This window comes from Papio anubis, chromosome 3 (genome assembly GCF_008728515.1).
Source record: "Papio anubis isolate 15944 chromosome 3, Panubis1.0, whole genome shotgun sequence".
Lineage (NCBI taxonomy): Eukaryota > Metazoa > Chordata > Mammalia > Primates > Cercopithecidae > Papio > Papio anubis.
The window spans coordinates 30588269-30608867 of NC_044978.1; the positions used below are offsets into that span (position 1 = coordinate 30588269).

General features: G+C 39.9%; 1 protein-coding gene and 1 non-coding gene across 9 annotated transcripts in view; one reads left to right on the top strand and one right to left on the bottom strand.

Moving 5' to 3' along the window:
- Positions 1–20599, bottom strand: part of FNIP2 (folliculin interacting protein 2) — a 137570-nt gene that overhangs the window by 96805 nt on the left and 20166 nt on the right. For 3 of the 8 annotated variants that reach the window (XR_001902992.3, XM_009207784.4, XM_031664197.1), the window contains exon 1: positions 2198–4447. The exons of 2 other annotated variants lie outside the window; for them this stretch is intronic. Coding sequence is in view for 5 of the 6 variants with exons in the window: in XM_009207784.4 (XP_009206048.1) it covers positions 2198–2373 (176 nt within the window). In the remaining variant the exon portion in view is untranslated. Of the gene's footprint in view, positions 1–2197; positions 4448–20599 lie in introns of those variants that run through there. 3 more of the 8 variants (XM_009207781.4, XM_009207779.4, XM_017959158.3) reach the window with 2 other exon arrangements.
- On the top strand, positions 13951–14057 carry LOC116274404. The gene has a single exon (XR_004183008.1). It is a non-coding gene; the product is annotated as a U6 spliceosomal RNA (small nuclear RNA).

The following is a 20599-nucleotide window of genomic DNA, read 5'->3' on the forward strand; positions in this document are numbered from 1 at the left end:
CTTCTACCCTCAAGTTGGCCCAAGTCCTAAAGAAGTTCTGGAAACCAAGCACAAGACTGCAAGTAAGCAATGTTTCCAAGATTGTAGTAAGGAGAATAGAAAGCGGGTGAGGTCTACCACAGTACATCATCTGACTAGAGATGAATTCCAGTTAATTGACAAATATATGTCATCATTGTACAAAGTTCTAAAAAAAATTCTCAGCATTACAGAAGTAAATCTAAAGGAAGTTAAAATAAGGAAAGAGGATAACAGGTATGAAAATGTTAAAGTTTAAGGCGTCACTTTGAAGGTGAGAAGCAGCAGCTCATATCAAAAATGTTAGAGGTTTTTAAAAAACTGGCCCTGCATATTATTTTCTTATGTGGACATTCACTCCTCACCTTTCATCCTAAATAACTATCTGGGGATCTAGAATTCTATAGAATAACAAAAATAGGGAATACAGAAGGCCCTACTACTACATCTAAGAATCTCAGAAGAAAAAAGAATTTTTAAAATAATCCCAGCCAATTACATAGTTTAGCAGTTGAGAGTGAGATTAAGAAAAGCCTGGAGACTGGCCCAGGGTTAGAGGCTCCTGGGTAGGACCCAGGGCTAGGGATCAAGATTCAGATAAACTTGAGCGTCACTCCGTTACTCTCTCCTATCACTCAGCTGCCCTTTCTTGATAAGAAACAGATAAAAACAGATAGTATAAAAGTGAAATTCTTCTCTGAACACTCAAATGTATTTTTCTAGTGTACCATATCATTACCTCCTCCTCTACAAACAGATCTCTTTAACTGAATGAAGAGCATGTGACCTAACACTTGTAAAATAAGTTCCTCACTTCTTTCTCACTCTCCAGCCTACTGTGCGCTTACACTGTGATGGACTACATCCCATTTTATTAAGTTTCTTTTTTCTTTTTTAGAGATGGAGGTCTCACTCTGTTGCCCTGTTTTATTAAGTTTCTATTTTAAAATGACAAAGATTTTTACATGACAAAAACTATATCCTGATTATTTTTAACCAAACTAAGAAACATACTTATGGGATAAACAGTTGATGAGACATGTTAATTTTGAGAAAATTTCTGTAGGAAAAAAATGTTTTAAGTGAATTTATTTTATTATTATTATTTTTAAAGAGATAGGGTCTTGCTCAGTTGCCCAGGCTGGAGTGTAGTGGTAAAAATCACAATTCATTGCAGGCTGTAACTCCTGGGCTCAAGTGATCCTCCCACCTCAGCCTCCCAAGTAGCTGGCACCACAGATGCATGCCCCCATGCCCTGCTAATTATTTTTAAATTTTTTTGTAGAGATGGGATCTTGATATGTTGCCCTGGCTGGTCGTGAACTCCTAGGCTCAAGTGATTCTCCCACCTCAGTTTCCCGAAGTGTTTGCATTACAGGTTTGAGCCACCATGCCCAGGTTAAATGAACTTATAAACTTGTTTTTACACTAATCATTAACCTTTAGCTCTCCTTACTATCTATCTATGGAAGAAATTGGAATGAAATGTAATTCTCAAAACAGTTTTTTGTTTTTATTGATATGCAATAAAATACTTTGCAAATAGAGTTTCAATTAAGTACCACTAATAATAAAATTAATACATTCTTCCAAAGTGGATGAAATAAACCAAAAAGAATATTACAAGTATGCTATTCTTTTTAGACAAGCTCCATTATTAAAAGTTGCTGTTCATAACATCCTCCTCATGGAAAGGGTCTTCCAGAGGAAGACTGGGTCTCTCTGACCACCCTGCTTCCAACTGGAAAAGCACAACCACCTGGTCACCATGCAGACTATGAAGTGAGAATGCCCAGGCCTGAGCCCCGTCTACTAACTGTGCTGGTACTTCAGGACTGCACCTTTTTTTCCTGATAATTACTGTGAACAGTTTCATCCAAGTTTCAAGGGACAAAGATGTAAACATTTCTTGTAAGTTGGCTCCAGTAGAGGTAATGAAAAGAAGAAAACAGATGGGTAGTGGAGTCACCATAGTCACTAAAAAATACCCAGGCTTACATCTTTTCTGTAAGAGAAGGGACTTGACTCCGCACACCCACCAATAACCCCATTTCTCCTACTTAGAAGCACTTACGAGAAACAACAACTTTCAGATCAATACAATTCTATCCCCTTATAGTACACAGTAAATTAAATACAAAATTATCTGAGATTTTGAAATAGGACTAAAGTTTCAAACCTGTTGTCGAGTTCCGTGTGGTCAGTGCTCCTGTCTACCCCGGTGTGTTTTTTAATCTTTGTGCATAAAAGCGCCCTGTAAATCCTCCCAGCACCAGGAACGGCATCACTCACACATCTGGCAGAGTCTTGCCAGTTCCCTGGCTGGTTTGTGGTCTTCGCTGTGCCGCCACACATCTCCTGAGCGGTTTAATGTTCTTCCAGTTTATCCTGACCATCAACATGGACTTGGAGACAAATCCTGAAGTTCCTTTGTTACGTGAGGAATATTCCGTAATGACCAGCAGTTCTAAACAATCATTTCACTCCCTTTACAGTATGTAAGAAAAGCTACTTGGCAGCAGTGTACTAATTTCCCCTTTCACAGGTTAAAAAAAAAAAAAAAAGGTGGAGCATTCATCTGTTACATAAATTAAGCCTGCCAAAATTTAGGAAGTCAGATCCATCTATCACATCATAAAACACGCTGTCTGCAATCCTATTACAAACATAGACAAGTCCTACTTTTGTTCCTAAGCTTACACTCCAGTTAGCAAAGACAAGACACTTAACAGGTTGAGCAGCTTGGACTGACTCACTCCATCTGTGCTCCCTAGCTGGAGATTATGTAGTAGTCGATTAATTGGTCACAAGACCTGTTCATATGGCTCTGGGCAATGCAGTGACTTGCCTTCAGCTGCAAGGTTGCTCTGACATTGGCCACACCACCCTCTTAATGGCTCTCATGTGAGCCAGTGTCAGCTGACAGGTCTTACTCTGCAATCTTGCAAAATTCTACCCACAGCAAGTGAGGGATGGTTACCCACAACAGCTAAACGTAGGACTTAATGTATAGATGACAAGGGGAGGTGGGACGCAGATTAGGGATGTATCCTTGCTTTAATACAAGAAAAAAAAGTAATGATAACGAGCAGCCATAAACCCTCAGAACTCTTGCACTGAATTCCTAGGCATATTCAAATGAGAAAGCCCAACCTGAGGACAAAAGGAGCTCAATTTTGACTTCTGACACTAATATACTTCATCTGAAAAAGGAGAACAATGCTACAGAATCAATAGGATTCTGTGGGTTCACAAAGAAAACATTTTTCTTTTATTAGAAATAAAAATCAAGATCCTTGGAATATAGGTCAAATCTTTACACACAAAACTACAAGGGATTGCCCCAATTCTTTTCCTTTTTCAGTCCTGGAATTTGGTGAAGAAAACATTAACGGATTCCTAAAATCTGATAAACCCTTGTCTGGTCCTTGGGCTTCAGCAATTTGTAAATGTACCTTTGTACTAGGTTGCTGTAAAAGTAATTGCGGTTTTTGCCATTACTTTTAATATATGGTATCCATACATTTCACTCCACAAGTGTGAGAAAAACTAATGTCATGGCAGGGCCTTCAATTACCTTCAGACGTTCTTATATATATAATCCCTAAAATTCCTTCAACATGAACTTAAAAAATAGCTGAAATTCACCTTCTCCTGAGAAATAAAAATTGCAACACACGTACGACAACTTGAATTCTCTGCGGCACATGCTAAATTGATAGTATCAAGATAAAACCAGATTAGAAGAAAATGAATTCTTTTTCCCAAGAGGAACACATTTTGAACTTAAAACTTAACTGCCATGGCCACTGATCATGAGTTCTTTCTTCCCATAAACTGCCTTTAAAGTCACTTTCTCTTTTTAACAGAGAACCAAAAGATTACTTATGCAAGCACTATAAAAAACACTTGTAGATCATGCCTGTAATTGCAGTGCTTTGAGAGGTCAAGGCGAGAGGACTACTTGAAGCAGGATTTAAAGACCAGCCTGGGCAACATAGCAAGACCTCATCTCTACAAAAACTTAGAAAATGAGCCAGGAGTGGTGGCATGCACCTGTAGTCCCAGCTACTCAGGAAGCTGAGGTGAGAGGATCACTTAGCTCAGTAGTTTAAGGTTGCAGTCAGCTACAACCGCAACAATGCACTCCAGCCTGGACAACAGAGAGAGACCCTGTCTCAAAAAAAAAAAAAAAAAAGTGTATAATACTTCTATGATCCTAACTAGATTATAAATTCTTTGCATATTAGTCTGGGTCTTAACATTCATTTTTGTACCTCATGCAGGTTTTATCCCTTTTAGATGTCCAACAGATACTTTCCAATTGGTTTAATAACACTAAATATTTGCATTAAAACTATGATATGGGCCAGGCGCAGTGGCTCACGCCTATAATCCCAGCACTTTGGGAGGCTGAGGTGGACGGATCATTTGAGGTCAGGAGTTTGAGACCAGCCTGACCAATGTGGTGAAACCTCATCTCTACTAAAAAAAATACAAAAAAATTAGCCAGGTGTGGTGGTGGATGCCTATAGTCCCAGTTATTCAGGAGGCTGAGGCAGGAGAATCGCTTGAACTCAGGAGGCAGAGGTTGCAGTGAGCCACGATCACGCCACTGCACTCCAGCCTGAGCGACACAGCGAGACTCCATCTAAAAACGAAACAAAACAAGAAAACTATGATATGAATCTAACTGTCACAAGCAGTGTGCTTCTTTCATAGTCAGATAATCAGATGCATACAGTCTGATCAGGACGTTGCTTGTACACTCACACTCCATTTCTCCCTTTCCCTCGTTTACTACAGCAAAAGCTCCCATAGAGGCTTTTAATATCATGTGATTACTCCAATCAGTGAGACCAACATGATATCTTAACAGAAAGGATTTTTAGATTTTTTTAAAAGTGAAAATGCCATTTCCTCTGTTACTCGGCTAATAAGCCTTAATTCCACAGTTCAAAATCTGATAAAATGTAGTAAAGTAGAAATGAAAAACAAAACCACAACTATTATATTTAAAGGGGGATGTCTCTATATGACTTCAAATTTCCTTACGTTTAAATAGGAGCTCTACAATTTCTTCAGTAAGTGGAAAAAGCATAATGGTATCCTCACAACCACTCTTCTGAGACATGAGAGCAACTCAGAGAGTAACTAAGAGGAGGTATGTGTAGATCTTTTATGCTTAAGAGTCTGTTCTCTCCCTCAATTCAGTCTCCCTTTTTTCCTCAATCTTCTCTTTCCTAAAATGGAATCATACACTTATAGAAGTATTCACACTGTTATTCATTATCATGCTGGGTGCCTGCTCCTAAATATTAAATACTATGCATATTACAATTTATTATCCACTGTATTTGTAACCCTACACATGGCCAAGTTATCTATTTCCTTTCTACAGTTCATCCATGTATCGTAGAAAATAATTCAGGTTATCCAAAGTTTACACATTTACAAAAGTGTCTGCAATCACTGACTAGATTCCCACATTCCACATGCAGTTCAATAGGTTGTTGACTGGAGCTGCTGCTGCCACCGCTGCTACTTTCACAATACTGATGAACTTTTTCTAAGACACTGGAAGGGAGGACCACAGAAGTATGAAAGCATGATGAATCCATGTGGTACATGTAAGGAAGGGAGACTACTACTTCAATTTTTTAAAGCTGCTATTTGTACTGTTTCCAATCTGATATACCAGGTATTAAGTGGTCCTACAGAAGAGTACCAAGTTTAAGAATCAATAAATAGCACAGTATCATTTAGATCATCAAAGGCAAGTATCTGGTACTCAAGACCTGTTTTCCCTGTGGCCAAAATCTCTAATCAATCACAACTCTATCTCCTGTGATGCCAGACTCCTCTCCAAAACCTTCGGATGCAGTGCTGCCAGGACCCACCTCCAATCCAAGATTTGACATCTGAGAAAAAGCCCATTCCCATGCCTAATTTAGAGTTGGGAGAATTAAAGTCATGAAAGTTTCTAGGTAAGTATTCATGCATTTCTGTAATTCCTTGACGTTACATTCTTCACATGATGAAAAGCAATGATCATGATATGTAATGAAAAATTAACTCAAAAGCAACAATTGAGAAACGTAGTCTGGAGGAGAAAAATCTAAGACTTAATACAGCTCCCTAAAAAGTCCATTCCAATTATTCTCATTTAATGAATCTTGCAATAAAGAATCTTTCTCCTCTCACTATGTCCAATCTTGAAAGAAAAAAAAAACCCACAATCCCTCTTTCTCTGATACTCGCATTACATTAATGAAAAAAAACGGAGAAATAAATACAGGACGGGAGGGAGTGGGGGCGGTTTAAGATCCACAGCATCACAACTGATCCTCCTCTTTATCAGGGTAATTCCCTATCTTCCATAATGCCTCCTCCTTGCACAAGAACAAATGATCACAAATCTTTCTACCAGAGACTTCAAAGCATGGTCCCAGAAAGACACAAGAAGGTTATGGGATGCTGTTTCTTGATCCCAGTACTGGTACTGTGAAGACACAGCAACCCGAATATGTACACTGTTTTGTATATTATAATTCAATCAAAGTTTATTCAAAACAAAATAGGTCCTCCTCCTAGCCTAGAGCAAGTAGATTAAGGTAAGGGGGTGTGAAAGCTTTTTTGAAGCAGTCTGCTTTAGGGGAATGGGCTTTGGAGACAGATCCAGGATCGGAACCAAGTCTGTCAATACTTGGCTGTTTTCAGAAACGTGACCATGGATAGTTCCTAATAGCTAGCTAAGCAGCAGGCCATCCTCACAGTAACAGTTCAGTGTGCAATCAAGCAGTAACACACCTACCCTAAGGCCATCTAAACTCATCTGATGAGCTCAGTGCTAAGGAAATTTGTCAATATATACAAATTCAGACATATAGGGTAGAAAACACTGGTAGTTAGGTAGATCCACTGAGTGCTCTTTTATGTGCCAAGCGTTATTCCATGTGTTTCATTTAACCATAGGAAGTAGGCAGTAGTAATATCTTCTCTTAACAGATGAGGAGAATGAAGCACAGGACGGTTAATGAACTGGCCCAAGGTATACGGTTTGTCAGTGGCAGAGTCAGGCCTTAAATCCAGGCATGCTTGCTCACGAGCGGGCCCACCCTGCTTGTCCTCATACCACGTCTGCGCCTGACCACTGGGACAGATCTGGGAAGGAGTAAAGGAGAAGGCAATTGGATATCACTGGCTGATAAGTCAAATTCTTTCTTCTACATCTCATATTCCGTGCCACCTAAAATGTTTAGATTCTCACTAATTCGGTCCTCTGAGGACAAGGCCCAAGTCATGTGCTTTGTGAGTGACTAAGTATCTTGTCGGACACCTTGCCATGAACCCTGCCCTACTCACTCACCCCTGTAAACAATCCGTGTGCAGAAGCCGGGCGCACCAGCCCCCACCGCCTCCCCAGGATTCTGCTCTGCCCTCTACTGCCCGTCCAGCACTTCAGCTGGGGACAGACTCCTAGCAGAGTGAGATATATATATATATATATGTATGTATGTATATTTTTAAATCCATATGAAGTTAGCTTAAACATACAATAAAAATCAATCAGTATTATTGTTTTGACTTAAAATGTGGAACTACCTGGGAAATAATTTAACTTTCAGATCCAGATCAAAGTTACATGGAAATTCAGGAAGATGTGCAGTTCCTAATTATAATCTAGATGATTTTCTACTCCCATGTCTCCATATTTTAAAAAGCAAAGCATTTGGCACCCAGAGCACAGAGAAAAGGCACCCAGTTACTCAAAGAATCAGTGAATGAGTGGCACATCTTCATAAAATCTGTGAAACATAGAAAATTCTTATGTTAAATAAAAAGAACGGGATAAAAATTGCATATGCAGTTTGATAACAAGTATGCTTTTAAAAACTAAATGTAGAAAAAGGAAATATCGGAAAACAGAAAAAAGAAAGCATAGAAAAACAATATCAGAATGCTTTTGAGTAGCCACGATCAGGATGCTTTTTAAAAATTCTTTTATATTTTTGAATTTTCTAATAATAGGCACGTATTATTTACAAACAATGGGTAAAACTTTTTAAAAAAAATTCTTGCCATTAATGGTCACTTAATTTCCTTAATCTGTAATAATTCTGCAAGCTTTATTTCAAGAGAATTGTCAGAGGCAAAACAATCTCTGACAGCTGAAAGGAAAAGCAAAGCACTAACCCTGGAAGGGTGCAGTTCGACTCACACTATTTTTCCTTCAACATAATTGCTATCATTAATATTTATAAAAACCAGCAAAAGTATATAGCCGTAGCCATTACCCTCTTAAAGTATCTTAAACAAAGCTTCACAATTTCCCTTTATTTGGAAACTTTGTTTAGTACCAAGCAGCAATGCAATATACATAACAATGAGAGGAATTTTTGTAGTACACATATTATACGTTTTTTTGAAAAAGTGCTACTGAAAGGCTATCTGACCAGGTACCAGCATCCAGACAATACAGAGATAAGGAAAAGAAAGTGAAGGCTCCAGGAAATCCCCAACCTGATAAACAAAACAGCGGCCCAGAAGAGCTACAATAAAGCTGTGTTTGTAACTATTTCATATCTAAACGTTAACACCAAAAAGAGGAGGCCAGGTCAGGCCGGCAGTGTAACTCTCTGCCCAAAAGAAAAGGCACTGCGTATCTATTTGTCTCGGTAAAATGATTCAACCTTCCTAGAATCAGGGAGATAACTGGCAATTTGGACAAAGACTTTCATGACTTTTTTGTTTAAAGTTCCAATATCATAACTCAATCGACAACCTATTTTCCTTACGTATGATTTTTACAACCCATCCCCATGATTAAATTATAATCATAAAATCATTAATTCCCCTGAAATTAAGAGCAGCTATAGGGTTATTTTTAAGACAGCCAAAAGTTAGAAACACATCAGCAACAAAATATTACATAACTTTTAAAGTTTAACTTTAATTTCCAGCCAGGTTGTCACTAGCATTTGGACCTATGAAAGGTATCGGTAGTCCAGAGCTGCTTAAGAAGTTGGAAGTTGAGCTACTGGGTTGGGGCCATCATCTCGGTAATCATTCACAGATCTCTCATTCTCTGCAAATCATGTGATCAGGACACCATGTTATCAAGTAAGGTAGAAGGTATCTGGAAGAGTTCTTGCAGAAATTCTTATTTAACACATTTGCTTACTCTACCTACTTCACAGAAAACTGCTCTACGGTAGTGCCACTTTTCAGTGCTCCCAATCTCCACATCAGAACTAAAATTATTTAATTCATGAGATGCATGTCTGAAAACTACCTAGCAGACAATTCTTGGCTATCTCCAGCTCCCTTTGATTTGGATGTGCAGCTATAACATAATGAAATCTTCTGTTAATGCTTTGGAACTTTCTGTTGCTGATGCCTGGATTCCTCAGCAGGCAATGCAGAACTGTACAAAGTCCAGTCCCCTAAAATGCTGTCAGAATTGAGAAGCAGCAGCTCACATGCCCAAAACTACTACTGACAATTGAGCCACCTCATCAGCATGAAGGTAAAACCTTCTCATCATTCTGTGCCTTCTCATACGCCTTGCACTAACCAACTACACACCTATGTCCCACACTAGACTGGTCTCTGTTTTCCTGGAGAGGAATGTTTTTGTGAAAAGGCTTCTCTCTCACATTTACAACATTTTTAAGCATTTATAATTTTTAACATTTGTAACATTGAGATACAACTATTTATCTCACAGAGGAATAAAAAATTCATTCAGGCTACTGTAAATGGCATCATACAAATACATATTATTATTGCCATTAGGGTAATTCTGGAATTACTAAGAGTTATTCATTAATCTGTGTTATAATTACATAAGCCACCAAATAGGATTAAACAAAACAAAGAACATCTGACATTCTTCCAGTTTATAAAGGCATTTCATTGCTTTTGTAGAATAATTTATGAACTCGCTTTTAAAATGTGCTATCTAAAGACTTCAAACTCCACTCATTTCATCTTTTCAAACATTTCATATGCCAGACCCTGTTCAGGATGCTGATGATACTGAACCAAACCCCTGCCACCTTTATGAAGTTTACATGATAGTGGGAGAAGAAAATCAATAATTCAGAAAAATATTCAGTGTGCCAAAACAAATGGTGAGTGCTATTGCAGAAGATGAAGCAGGGGAAGGGTAAGCAATAGGGAATATTCAGTGGGAGGGAAACTTACCTAATTATCCATCTCTTATATGGAGAGTAAAGATTTGGATTAAGAAAAAAATCTAGAAGGGCCAGGTGCGGTAGCTCACACCTGTAATCCCAGCACTTTGGGAGGCTGAGGTGGAAGGATCACTTGAGTTTAAAAGTTTGAGACCTGCCTAGGCAACATAGCAAGACCCTGTCTCTATAAGAAATTTAAAAGTAATCAAGCATGGTGGTGCATGCATGTCATGCTAACTACTCAAGAGGCTGGGGTGGGAGGATCACTTGAGCCCAGGAATTTGAGGCTGTGGTGAGCTATGACCACACCATTGCACTTCGGCTCGGGTAACAGGGCAAGACCCTGTCTCTGAAAAACAACAACAACAACAAAAACTTAAACAAAAACAAAAAACCCTAGAAGCTTTGGTCTTTTAAAGGCTGTCAGTGTAAACAGTTGTAAACAGGATAAAGAAGAAAATTACATTAGTGTGTCAACAGTCTCAAAGCAGATGTGGTGATGGAGTAACAGGTCTCCCAAGGTGTGGGAGAAGATCTTGCCAGAAGGCCCTCTCTTCTCTCAACACTAGTGACACGAAGGCTGGGCAAGAAGTTTTCTCTGGAGCCCGTGGCACTCCTGGCTCCCTCTTAACCCCTGCCAATGGAGAGACTGTAGCTTCCATCACAAACTCCACTGCTACCACCCTAATCCAAGCCTGGTGGATTTGGTGTTTTGTTTGTTTTGTTTTGTTTTGAGACAGGGTCTTGCTCTGTCACCCAGGCTAGAGTGCAGTGGCAAGATCATGCCTCACTGCAGCCTCGACCTCTAGGCTCAAACAATCCTCCCACCTCAGCCTCCTGAGTAGCTGGGACTACAGGCAAGCACCACCATACCTGGCTAATGTTTGTGTTTTTTGTAGAGACGGGGTTCCACCATGTTGCCCAGATTAGTCTCAAACTCCTGGGCTCAAGCAATCTGCCCGCCTGGGCCTCCCAAAGCACTGAGATTATAGGTGTGAGCCACCATGCCCAGCAAAGTCCAGTGTTTTGCCAGGACTACCGTAATAGCCTTCGTACTGGTATCCCACTCATTCTTGACCTGCTACAAATCCATTCAATGGAAGTCAATGTATATAACAGAATAACAAAGTTAATGAGCATTATTAAAGGAAATCTATGTAGAGATTAAGTTAGTGACAGTTCTCCTTCGGTTTTGGTTTGACAGGAAAAAATAGTGATACCTACCCAAAATATAGCTAAAATTAAAGGTTTCCCATGCAATACATTTATTGCTGGTAAATTAAGTGAGAAAGACTCTTAAAGTGCTCTAAGAGTTCTGATAGCCACAACGACTAAGAAAGCTGCTTGGGAGTTGACAGAAATCAATTTAGGAGAAGAGAAAGCTAGGAATGAAAGACTGGGAAAGGATATCCAGCTCTGAATCAGCAGACTCTCATTTCTCTGAGTCAGTTCCTCATGATCAGGCTGAGTACGAGGAACTCAGGAGACGCCAGCCATCAGCGCATAGTCACCGTCAGCAGGGTCCCTGCTGAGAGAGGGTGTCATACCAGGGAATAGAACCTTTGATGAGAAGGCAAGAGCTAAGTCTAGTTCTGGCCTAGTCATCCACTACCCATGTGACTTTGGGGAAAGACACTAGACTCTCTGGGCCTCAGTTTCCTTAACCATAAATAGACAAGAATTGTTGGAGATGTTAAATGTGAGCATTTGAAAGTCCCTTTGAAAAACCACAAAACTCTAGACAAATGCGATGTGTTAATTTTTATATACACAAGCCCAAAAGTACTCACTGTCCTATTTGAGTTGCTAAGCTCATAGATGATTGCATGGTGTTTATACAACATGAAGCCAAGATAAGTAACTCTGGCCACAATGATACCTGGCAAATAATGATTTTACCCAAGAAGGTCAATCACCTCCCCACCCTATCTTCCCTCCCCCAAAAGCATAGCCAATTCTCTGGAAGCTCCAGGCAATTAAACACTCTGAGATAGACTCATCACAAAGTTCCTTGGGAACAATAAGGTCTAGAACAAATTAGCGCAACAGTTAGAAAATTATATCTGTGAAACAATTATCTTTCAAATTAATATAAGGTATTCTCTCTTCCACTCATAAATCCCCTTTCAACCCCCCACATATCCTCAGTCACATAAATTTCCCCTTCTAAAGTACCCCTCATTTAACTTTACAAGCTGAATCCTCTAAGTTCTTTTAGGACCCAAACCAAGGGCCATCTGTTCTATAAAAACTTCCCACATGGTCCCTTCCTGAAAACGTTTCAATATTTGATATAGGAAGACAGAATGGACTCTATAAATAACATCTCTGAAGGATCCTCTACCTTTCTTGTAGCTCAGAAACCTCCCCAACTACAACCATGGTTCAACTTTCCCCTTGGCTATACCTTGGAACAACAGTCACTGTGTCTACACATTGCCACCAACCACGGTTTAGGGCAGCGGTCCCCAACCTTTTTTGGGACCAGGGACTGGCTTCATGGAAGACAACTTTTCCATGGACTGGGGGTGGGGGATGGTTTCGGGATGAAACTGTTCACCTCAGGTCATCAGGCATTAGATTCTCATAAGGAGCACGCAACCTAGATCACCTGCATGTGCCGTTCACGATAGGGTTTGTGTTCCTGTGAGAATCTAATGCCACTGCTGATCTGACAGGAGGCGGAGCTCAGGCGGTAACATCAGCGATGGGGATCAGCTGTAAATACACATGAAACTTCGCTGGCTTGCCTGCTGCTCTGTGTGGCTGGTCTTTGGCTTAGGAGCTGGGGACCCTGGTTTAGGGAAGAATACCTGCAAGCCATGCACAATTCCCATAACAGAACATGTGTGGAAGTGGTGTTTCCTCAAGGTAACTTTGGATCTGCGATCTTTAATAAATAATTTTCAAAGTTTAGTGCTTTAGCTGCTATTAAAAAGGTATTAATCGCTCCTTACATCTCATCAGATACATCAGAATGTAGATGCCAGTTAGGAATTCCTGAGCCAGATGATGAACTTCGAGGACATGGACCACACCTTTAATTTCTTTTGTTTTGCTTGTGCAGTTAATACTAACACTGAGCAGAGATCAGGCAGTTAGTAAGTGGTTCTTAAACTAGCTCCTTTTAAATGAACCTCTTTTCTACCATATTTACTAAGGCTGCCTTGCAAATAGCTGTTCACCTAAGTTCTGAAAATAGTCACTCTCTCAGGGACAACAAAACCTCATTATACCACGGCTCGATGTGACATAGATTCAAAAGCTCCTTTGAGAAAGAACTGCACATTTAAAAATATGACTGCATTTGATTCGTCCAAAATCCAAGCTAATGCTAACCCTGATACCAATTCTTAAAGGGATTCAGTTATATTCCATCCAGTAGAACTGACATAAATGTTGACTTCATTTTATTTATTGCAGAAGAATTTCCCAGGAAAATGAATAAACTTCTGTTAACAGAAGGGTGTTTAGTACTTATGACAATAATCCTTTTATTTATAAGGGATACATTCAGGTATACTAACAACTTCGAGAGGATTAATGTAACTGGACCCAAGACTTTTCTTTAGAAGTATATCATTTAATACAGTCATTTTCAAATTATTCCATGGAAATCCAAAAAATCACTCAAAGAGACAGTGCTGTTCAACAGAAAGATAATATAAGCCTCAAATATAATTTTAAATGTTCTAGTACCCATATTTAAAAACTGCAATAAGAAACACGTGAGGTGCTCGCTTTGGCAGCACATGTACTAAAATTGGAACGATACAGAGAAGATTAGCAGGGCCCCTGCACAAGTATGACATGCAAATTCATGAAGTGTTCCATATTTTTTAAATACCTAGGTGATGGGTTGATAGGTGCAGTAAACCACCATGGCACACGTTTACCTATGTAACAAACCTGCACTCCCTGCATATGTGCCCTAGAACTTAAAAAAGATAAAAAGAAAAACACATGTGAGGCCTGGATGCGGTGGCTCACACCTGTGATCCCAGTACTTTGGGAAGCTGAGGCTCCCTTGGGAGGATCACTTGAGTTCAGGAGTTCAAGACCAGCCTGGGCAACATAGGGAGACCTTCTGTCTATAAAAACAATTTTTTTTTTTTTTTAATTAGCCTGGCATGGTGGCACACTTGTAGTCCCAGCTGCTTGGGAGGCTGAGGCAGGAGGACTGCTTGAGCCCAGGAGGTCAAGGCTGCAGTGAGCCATGATCACACCACTGCACTCCACCCTGGGCCACAAAGCAGGACCCACAAACAAAAAACAAGTGAAATTAATTTTAGTATTTTGCTTAAAACAACATATACAAAATCTTAATTCAACATATCAATATTAAAAATTAACTTTCTCACAGAATATTTCACATTCCTTATTTCATTCTAGGTCTTCAAAATCCAATGTGAATTTTATACTTAGAGAATGTCTCAGTTCTGGCTAGCCACATTTCAAGGGCTGACTAGACATGTGGCTGGTGTTTAGTGAACTGGGCAGCACAGTTCTAGACAACTCTTCACATAAATCACAATAGTAGGGCACAAGTATGATTTGCCTCTGTTCCATTTACAAACCCCACCACAGCAACCAATAGAAGGGGTATGAAACCTAACCCAGTGGCCAGTAGGAAAGCTTGGAAGGCTGGAATCTGAGTGTCCAGGATTGTCAGTGAAACTTCAAAGACATTCAGGAGGAAGTTGACCTAGTTCCACAACCCCCTAGGCAAACAGAACTGAGAGGAATCATTACCTCTATTTATCAAACCATAAGTAAGCTCATTCGCCAACCTTAAATGTCATAATAATGAAAATCACATGATAAGGGAACTGAAAACTGAAGAATTATGAGATAATAAAGACAACTCTGGAAGTATAACATCCATCAAACTCTGTAGAACAAAAAGCATCTTACAGCAATTAGTCAAACTGGAGCAACTCTTGACTATTCACTCCTGTCCTCCCCTCGTCTCCCTAAACCTAATCAGTAAACAAATCTTGATTCTTTCTCTGCATCTTTCCACGGTAAAATGCTGTGGGTCCTGTAACTGGAAAAAGTACACTGTATTCTGTGTAGTAAAGAACGTGCCACTCATGTGATACTTTGCATAGACCTCTTTATACCTGCTTTTACATCTGGACATGTAGCATTCCTAGATCATGTCTCAGGGTTCTTGGAATTTCTGGAAATTTGCGCAGATAGCTGCACCTTGTCGGCACACTCCAATTGTCTTTATCAGCACTCTGGGTCCTCTGACCTAAGTATCCCTATACCACCCCCTAGAGCTCAAAGTTCCCATGAAGGGTCTATCCAAAACCAAATGTGTTGTTCTCTGCCTTGATTGCCCTCATTTCTACCTTCCCCCATTTTCCAGCAAGACTTTGACTATACCCTCTGATCCTTGCAGCTGTAATTATTCCCTGCAGGCCTGCCCTCTGACTTCATACAATCTTCCAGTCCCTTGATAACTTCCTTTATGAAACCCATCCTGACTTCACCTCTTGATCTTTCAAAGCCAATAAGTCATCACTTTGATTCCCTACCTCATTCTATCCTTCAACTGGACTGGCCTCCAAAACTCATCCTAGGGTGAAGCCACCCATTTACCTTCTCCATTCTAAGGCTGCAGAGGGCTTCCACTGTGCAGTCCATTCTCATTCTGTGAAGCAGTTATGTTCTATAAAGTCACCATGACCACTGAATTAGTGAATACCGAACCACTGCTTCTAGGGGGAAATAAAGGGTTAGGTTCCTGAAAGCCTCTGATTACAACATTTTCATCAACAGATTAATACATACCTTGGTTTGTAGTGTATATGTGTTTCTGTTAAAGATACCCTATTTAATGTACATTGTTGCTTCATTAACACTGAACTCATAGCCAACAGCACTATTACCTCACGCCTAAACAAAGCTTACCTAAATATACTGTCTCTGTAAGGCACATCACAGCTTCTTACAGTAGGACCACTACACAGCACTTCAGCATTATACACAGGGACTAAACAGTGACATTACCAAGAAGAAGCAAAAAAACAAAAAAATAAATAAAAAGCACTAAATTCACTGTGAAAAGGACACTTGTTTATAGCAGAAGAGCTGATACAGGACGGCAGAGGGTTACCCTGTTTGACTTCAGCTGGGAACATGCATGTAAAGTGACTCAACTATTTTGTCACTCTGCATATGTCCATGAGTGACCATGAAAGTGCTGAGAGTATTGATTTTGTGGTTACAAATTTTGGTAGGTAGGTGAATTTACTAATAAGGAATCTGCAAATAATGAGGACTGTACTTAGTACCTGATGTGTGTGGGTGTGTGTTGAGACAGAGTCTTGCTCTGTCTCCCAGGCTAGAGTGCAGTGGTGCAATCATGGCTCACTGTAGCTTCGACCTCCTAGGCTAAAGCAATCCTCCTGCCTCAGCTTCCCAAGTAGCTGGGACTACAGATGTACACCACCATGCCTGGCTAATTTCTCCAGATCTCCATTCTCTGGATCTCATTGTCTGTTATCCCCTAAGGACAGTGTTCCTGATATCAGCTGCCCCTACCACCATGTTTTACCTATTTTCAAGCCTTCTGTACATGTCACGCTTGCACTCGAGATTCCTGATGTACATAACCCTCAGACTGCAGAATGCCAAATGTAGAGAACACACAGGAAATGAAGCACTGGGTCATTACTGACAGTCTTATCGGACCATCTGGGCAGGGAGGGATTACCCTCTGTTTTGGCATTCCAAAATAGAATTTCTTGCACATTAACAGTAGCTGGTTGTAACTGGTAAAATTTCTGGTATTACAAACATACCAACATGAAAACTCTCTTAGGATTCTCAGTGCAGGCTGGGCATAGTGGCTCACGCCTGTAATCCCAGCACTTTGGGAGGCTGAGGCAGGTGGATCACTTGAGGTCAGGAGTTCGAGACCAGCCTGGCCAACATGGAAATACCCTGTCTCTACTAAAAATACAAAAATTAGTCCTGGGCCTGGTGGCAGTTGCCTGTAATCCCAGCTACTCGGGAGGCTGAGGCAGGAGAATCACTTGAACCTGGGAGGTGGAGGTTGCAGTGAGCCGAGATCATGCCATTGCACTCCAGTCTGTCTCAAAAAAAAAAAAAAAAAAGATTCTCAGTGCAGAAGGAACTTCTAAAGACTAGAGTGTCTGTAGGCACTAAAAATAAAAATGAAGTTATAGAGGGGATTGGAAGCAATACTGCCTGAGAGAGATGAGCGAGAAATCACAAATTCCCATCATAAAATTCTACCTTCTCATTTATTGCTACCCCCTCCTCCACCTACCTTGTTACCCTCACCCCTCTCTCTCCATTCCATTAAATTAGGTTAGGTTTTCAGAAAACTGTTTAATTCTAATCATGATAACCTGGTGTTTATTTTTGGAAAATCACCTGCAAACAAGATGGAAAGACAAGAATTTTGAAATTATGAGCACAAATATAAAAACAACTTTAAAATGTGTATTTAGCATCTAACTCTCCAAATAAAAAGATACAAATCCAAGAAAGTGGATAAGTGAAAAAAAAAAAAGAAAATTAAAGGTATCTACTACTAAGCTTAGACACCTAAATCATCTAACAAACCTTTATTGAGCACTTTAATAATTTATTTTATTTCACATTTTATTTTAGAGACAGCGTCTCACCATGTCACCCAGGCTGGAGTGCAGTGGTGCGATCATAGATCACTGCAGCTCGGAACTCCTGGGATCACGTGGTCCTCCCACCTCAGCCTCCTTAGTAGCTAGAATTACAAGCACGCATCACCATGCCCGACTGAGTTTTAAAATTTTTTGGAGAGATGGAATCTCATTATGTAGCTGGTCCCAAACTCCTGGCCTCAAATGATCCTCCTGCCTCGCCTCCCAAAATGCTGGGATTATAAGCGTGAGCCACCATGCCCAGCCTACAGAGCACTTTTGTAAGATCTCCTTGTGCCTACTTTTTGGTATACAGGTTGAGTATCCCTTATCCGAACCAAAATGTTTATTAGAATAATGGCTATAAGTTAACCTGGTTTTTATAGGATGGCCAGGATTTATTAATAGGATATTAACAGGATCCTACAGTTTATTATAGGATTCATTAATATATTAACAAATATTCCAAAATCTGAAAAAACTCCAAATCCCTCAAGGGATCAGAAGTGTTTTGGATTTGGTGTTTTTTCAGATTTTGGAATATTTGTATATACATTATGAGATATCTTGGGGATAGGACCCAGGTCTCAACATGAAATTCACTTGTGTTTCTTTCATATATACCTTATATATACACAGCAGGAAGGTTATTTTATATAATATTTTTAATAATTTTGCATATGAAGCAAAGTTTTGATTGTGTTGGGACTATGACGCATAAGGTCAGGTGTGGAATTTCCCACTTGATGTGTCATGTCAATGCTCAAAAGTTACTCCCTGGTATCACTCTTGTACTACTCCCAATCTTTAATGGCTTTAAACAAAAGAATCACAGCAGTACAGCAAACCTCTCTCCCCTTTTCCCTTGGGTAAGGCATTGTTTCACCTAGAACACATCCACCACTGCCAGGACTTAATCAGGCCACCACAACCCCTGGAGTTGGAAAAAAATGGACTCTCATTGCTTTTAGTCAGAAACTACTCTGATTTTGGAGCAGTTCAGATTTTTGGATTAGGAATACCTAATCTGTACTGTCAGCTCCTGTTACACATGTGGTAACACAGGAATAGGGAGCAAACCTCCATGAACTGAACTCCTCAAAGGCAGGGTGCTACCTTATTCATTTCTTGTACCGTAACAACGCTTTGTACCTAGAATATGGAAACTGTCAACAGATGCTTTTGAATGAACATTTACTATTGAGGATCCTATAAATGCATTTGTAAGTTTACTTTTAGAGCTCAGAGCACGTATCAGAAACATCATTATAAAGGGCAGTCAGAGTACCTGGCCATCCTATAAAAACCAGGTTAACTTATAGCCATTATTCTAATAAATAAATGAACTGTCCTTCATAACACAGTATCTTAGGTATGAAACAAATGCATTCTGAACGGTAAAAGCCTGTGATTTCACATACACACACACTGCTTTCAGAGGCTCTGAGGTTGGTGAAGAAGAGTTCAGCTGTGAAAGTAGCTTGGGATCAGGTGATCTCTGTTTCACTACCGCCCCATGAAAATCTGACTGATTCTGGTGTTTTAGACATGAAGTCCTTGCCCATTCCTATGTCCTGAATGGTATTGTCTAGGTTTTCTTCCAGGGTTTTTATGGTTTTAGGTCTAACATTTAAGTCTCGAATCCATCTTGAATTCATTTTTGTATAAGGTGTAAGGAAGAAGCAATGGCAACAAAAGCCAAAACTGACAAATGGGATCTAATTAAACTAAAGAGCTTCTGCACAGCAAAAGAAACTACCATCAGAGTGAACAGGCAACCTACAGAATGGGAGAACATTTCTGCAATCTACTCATCTGACAAAGGGCTAACATCCAGAACCTACAAAGAACTCAAACAAATTTACAAGAAAAAAACAAACAACCCCATCAAAAAGTAGGCGAAGGATATGAACAGACACTTCTCAAAAGAAGACATTTATGCAGCCAACAGACACATGAAAAAATGCTCCTCATCACCATCAGAGAAATGCAAATCAAAACCACAATGAGATACCATCTCACACCAGTTAGAATGGCAGTCATTTAAAAGTCAGGAAACAACAGGTGCTGGAGAGGATGTGGAGAAATAGGAACACTTTTACACTGTTGGTGGGACTGTAAACTAGTTCAACCATTGTGGAAGACAGTGTGGTGATTCCTCAAGGATCTAGAACTAGAAATACCATTTGACCCAGCCATCCCATTACTGGGGATATACCCAAAGGATTATAAATCATGCTGCTATAAAGACACATGCACACGTATGTTTATTGTGGCAGTATTCACAATAGCAAAGACTTGGAATCAACCCAAATGTCCATCAGTGACAGATTGGATTAAGAAAATGTGGCCCATATGCACCATGGAATACTGTGCAGCCATAAAAAAGGATGAGTTTGTGTCCTTTGTAGGGACATGGATGCAGCTGGAAACCATCATTCTCAGCAAACTATCACAAGAACAGAAAACCAAACACCGCATGTTCTCACTCATAGGTGGGAACTGAACAATGAGAACACTTGGACACAGGAAGGGGAACATCACACACTGGGGCCTATTGTGGGGTGTGGAGGGGGGGAGGGATAGCATTAGGAGATATACCTAGTGTAAATGATGAGTTAATGGGTGCAGCACACCAACATGGCACATGTATACATGTGTAACAAACCTGCAAGTTGTGCACATGTACCCTAGAACTTAAAGTATAATAAACAAATAATAAAA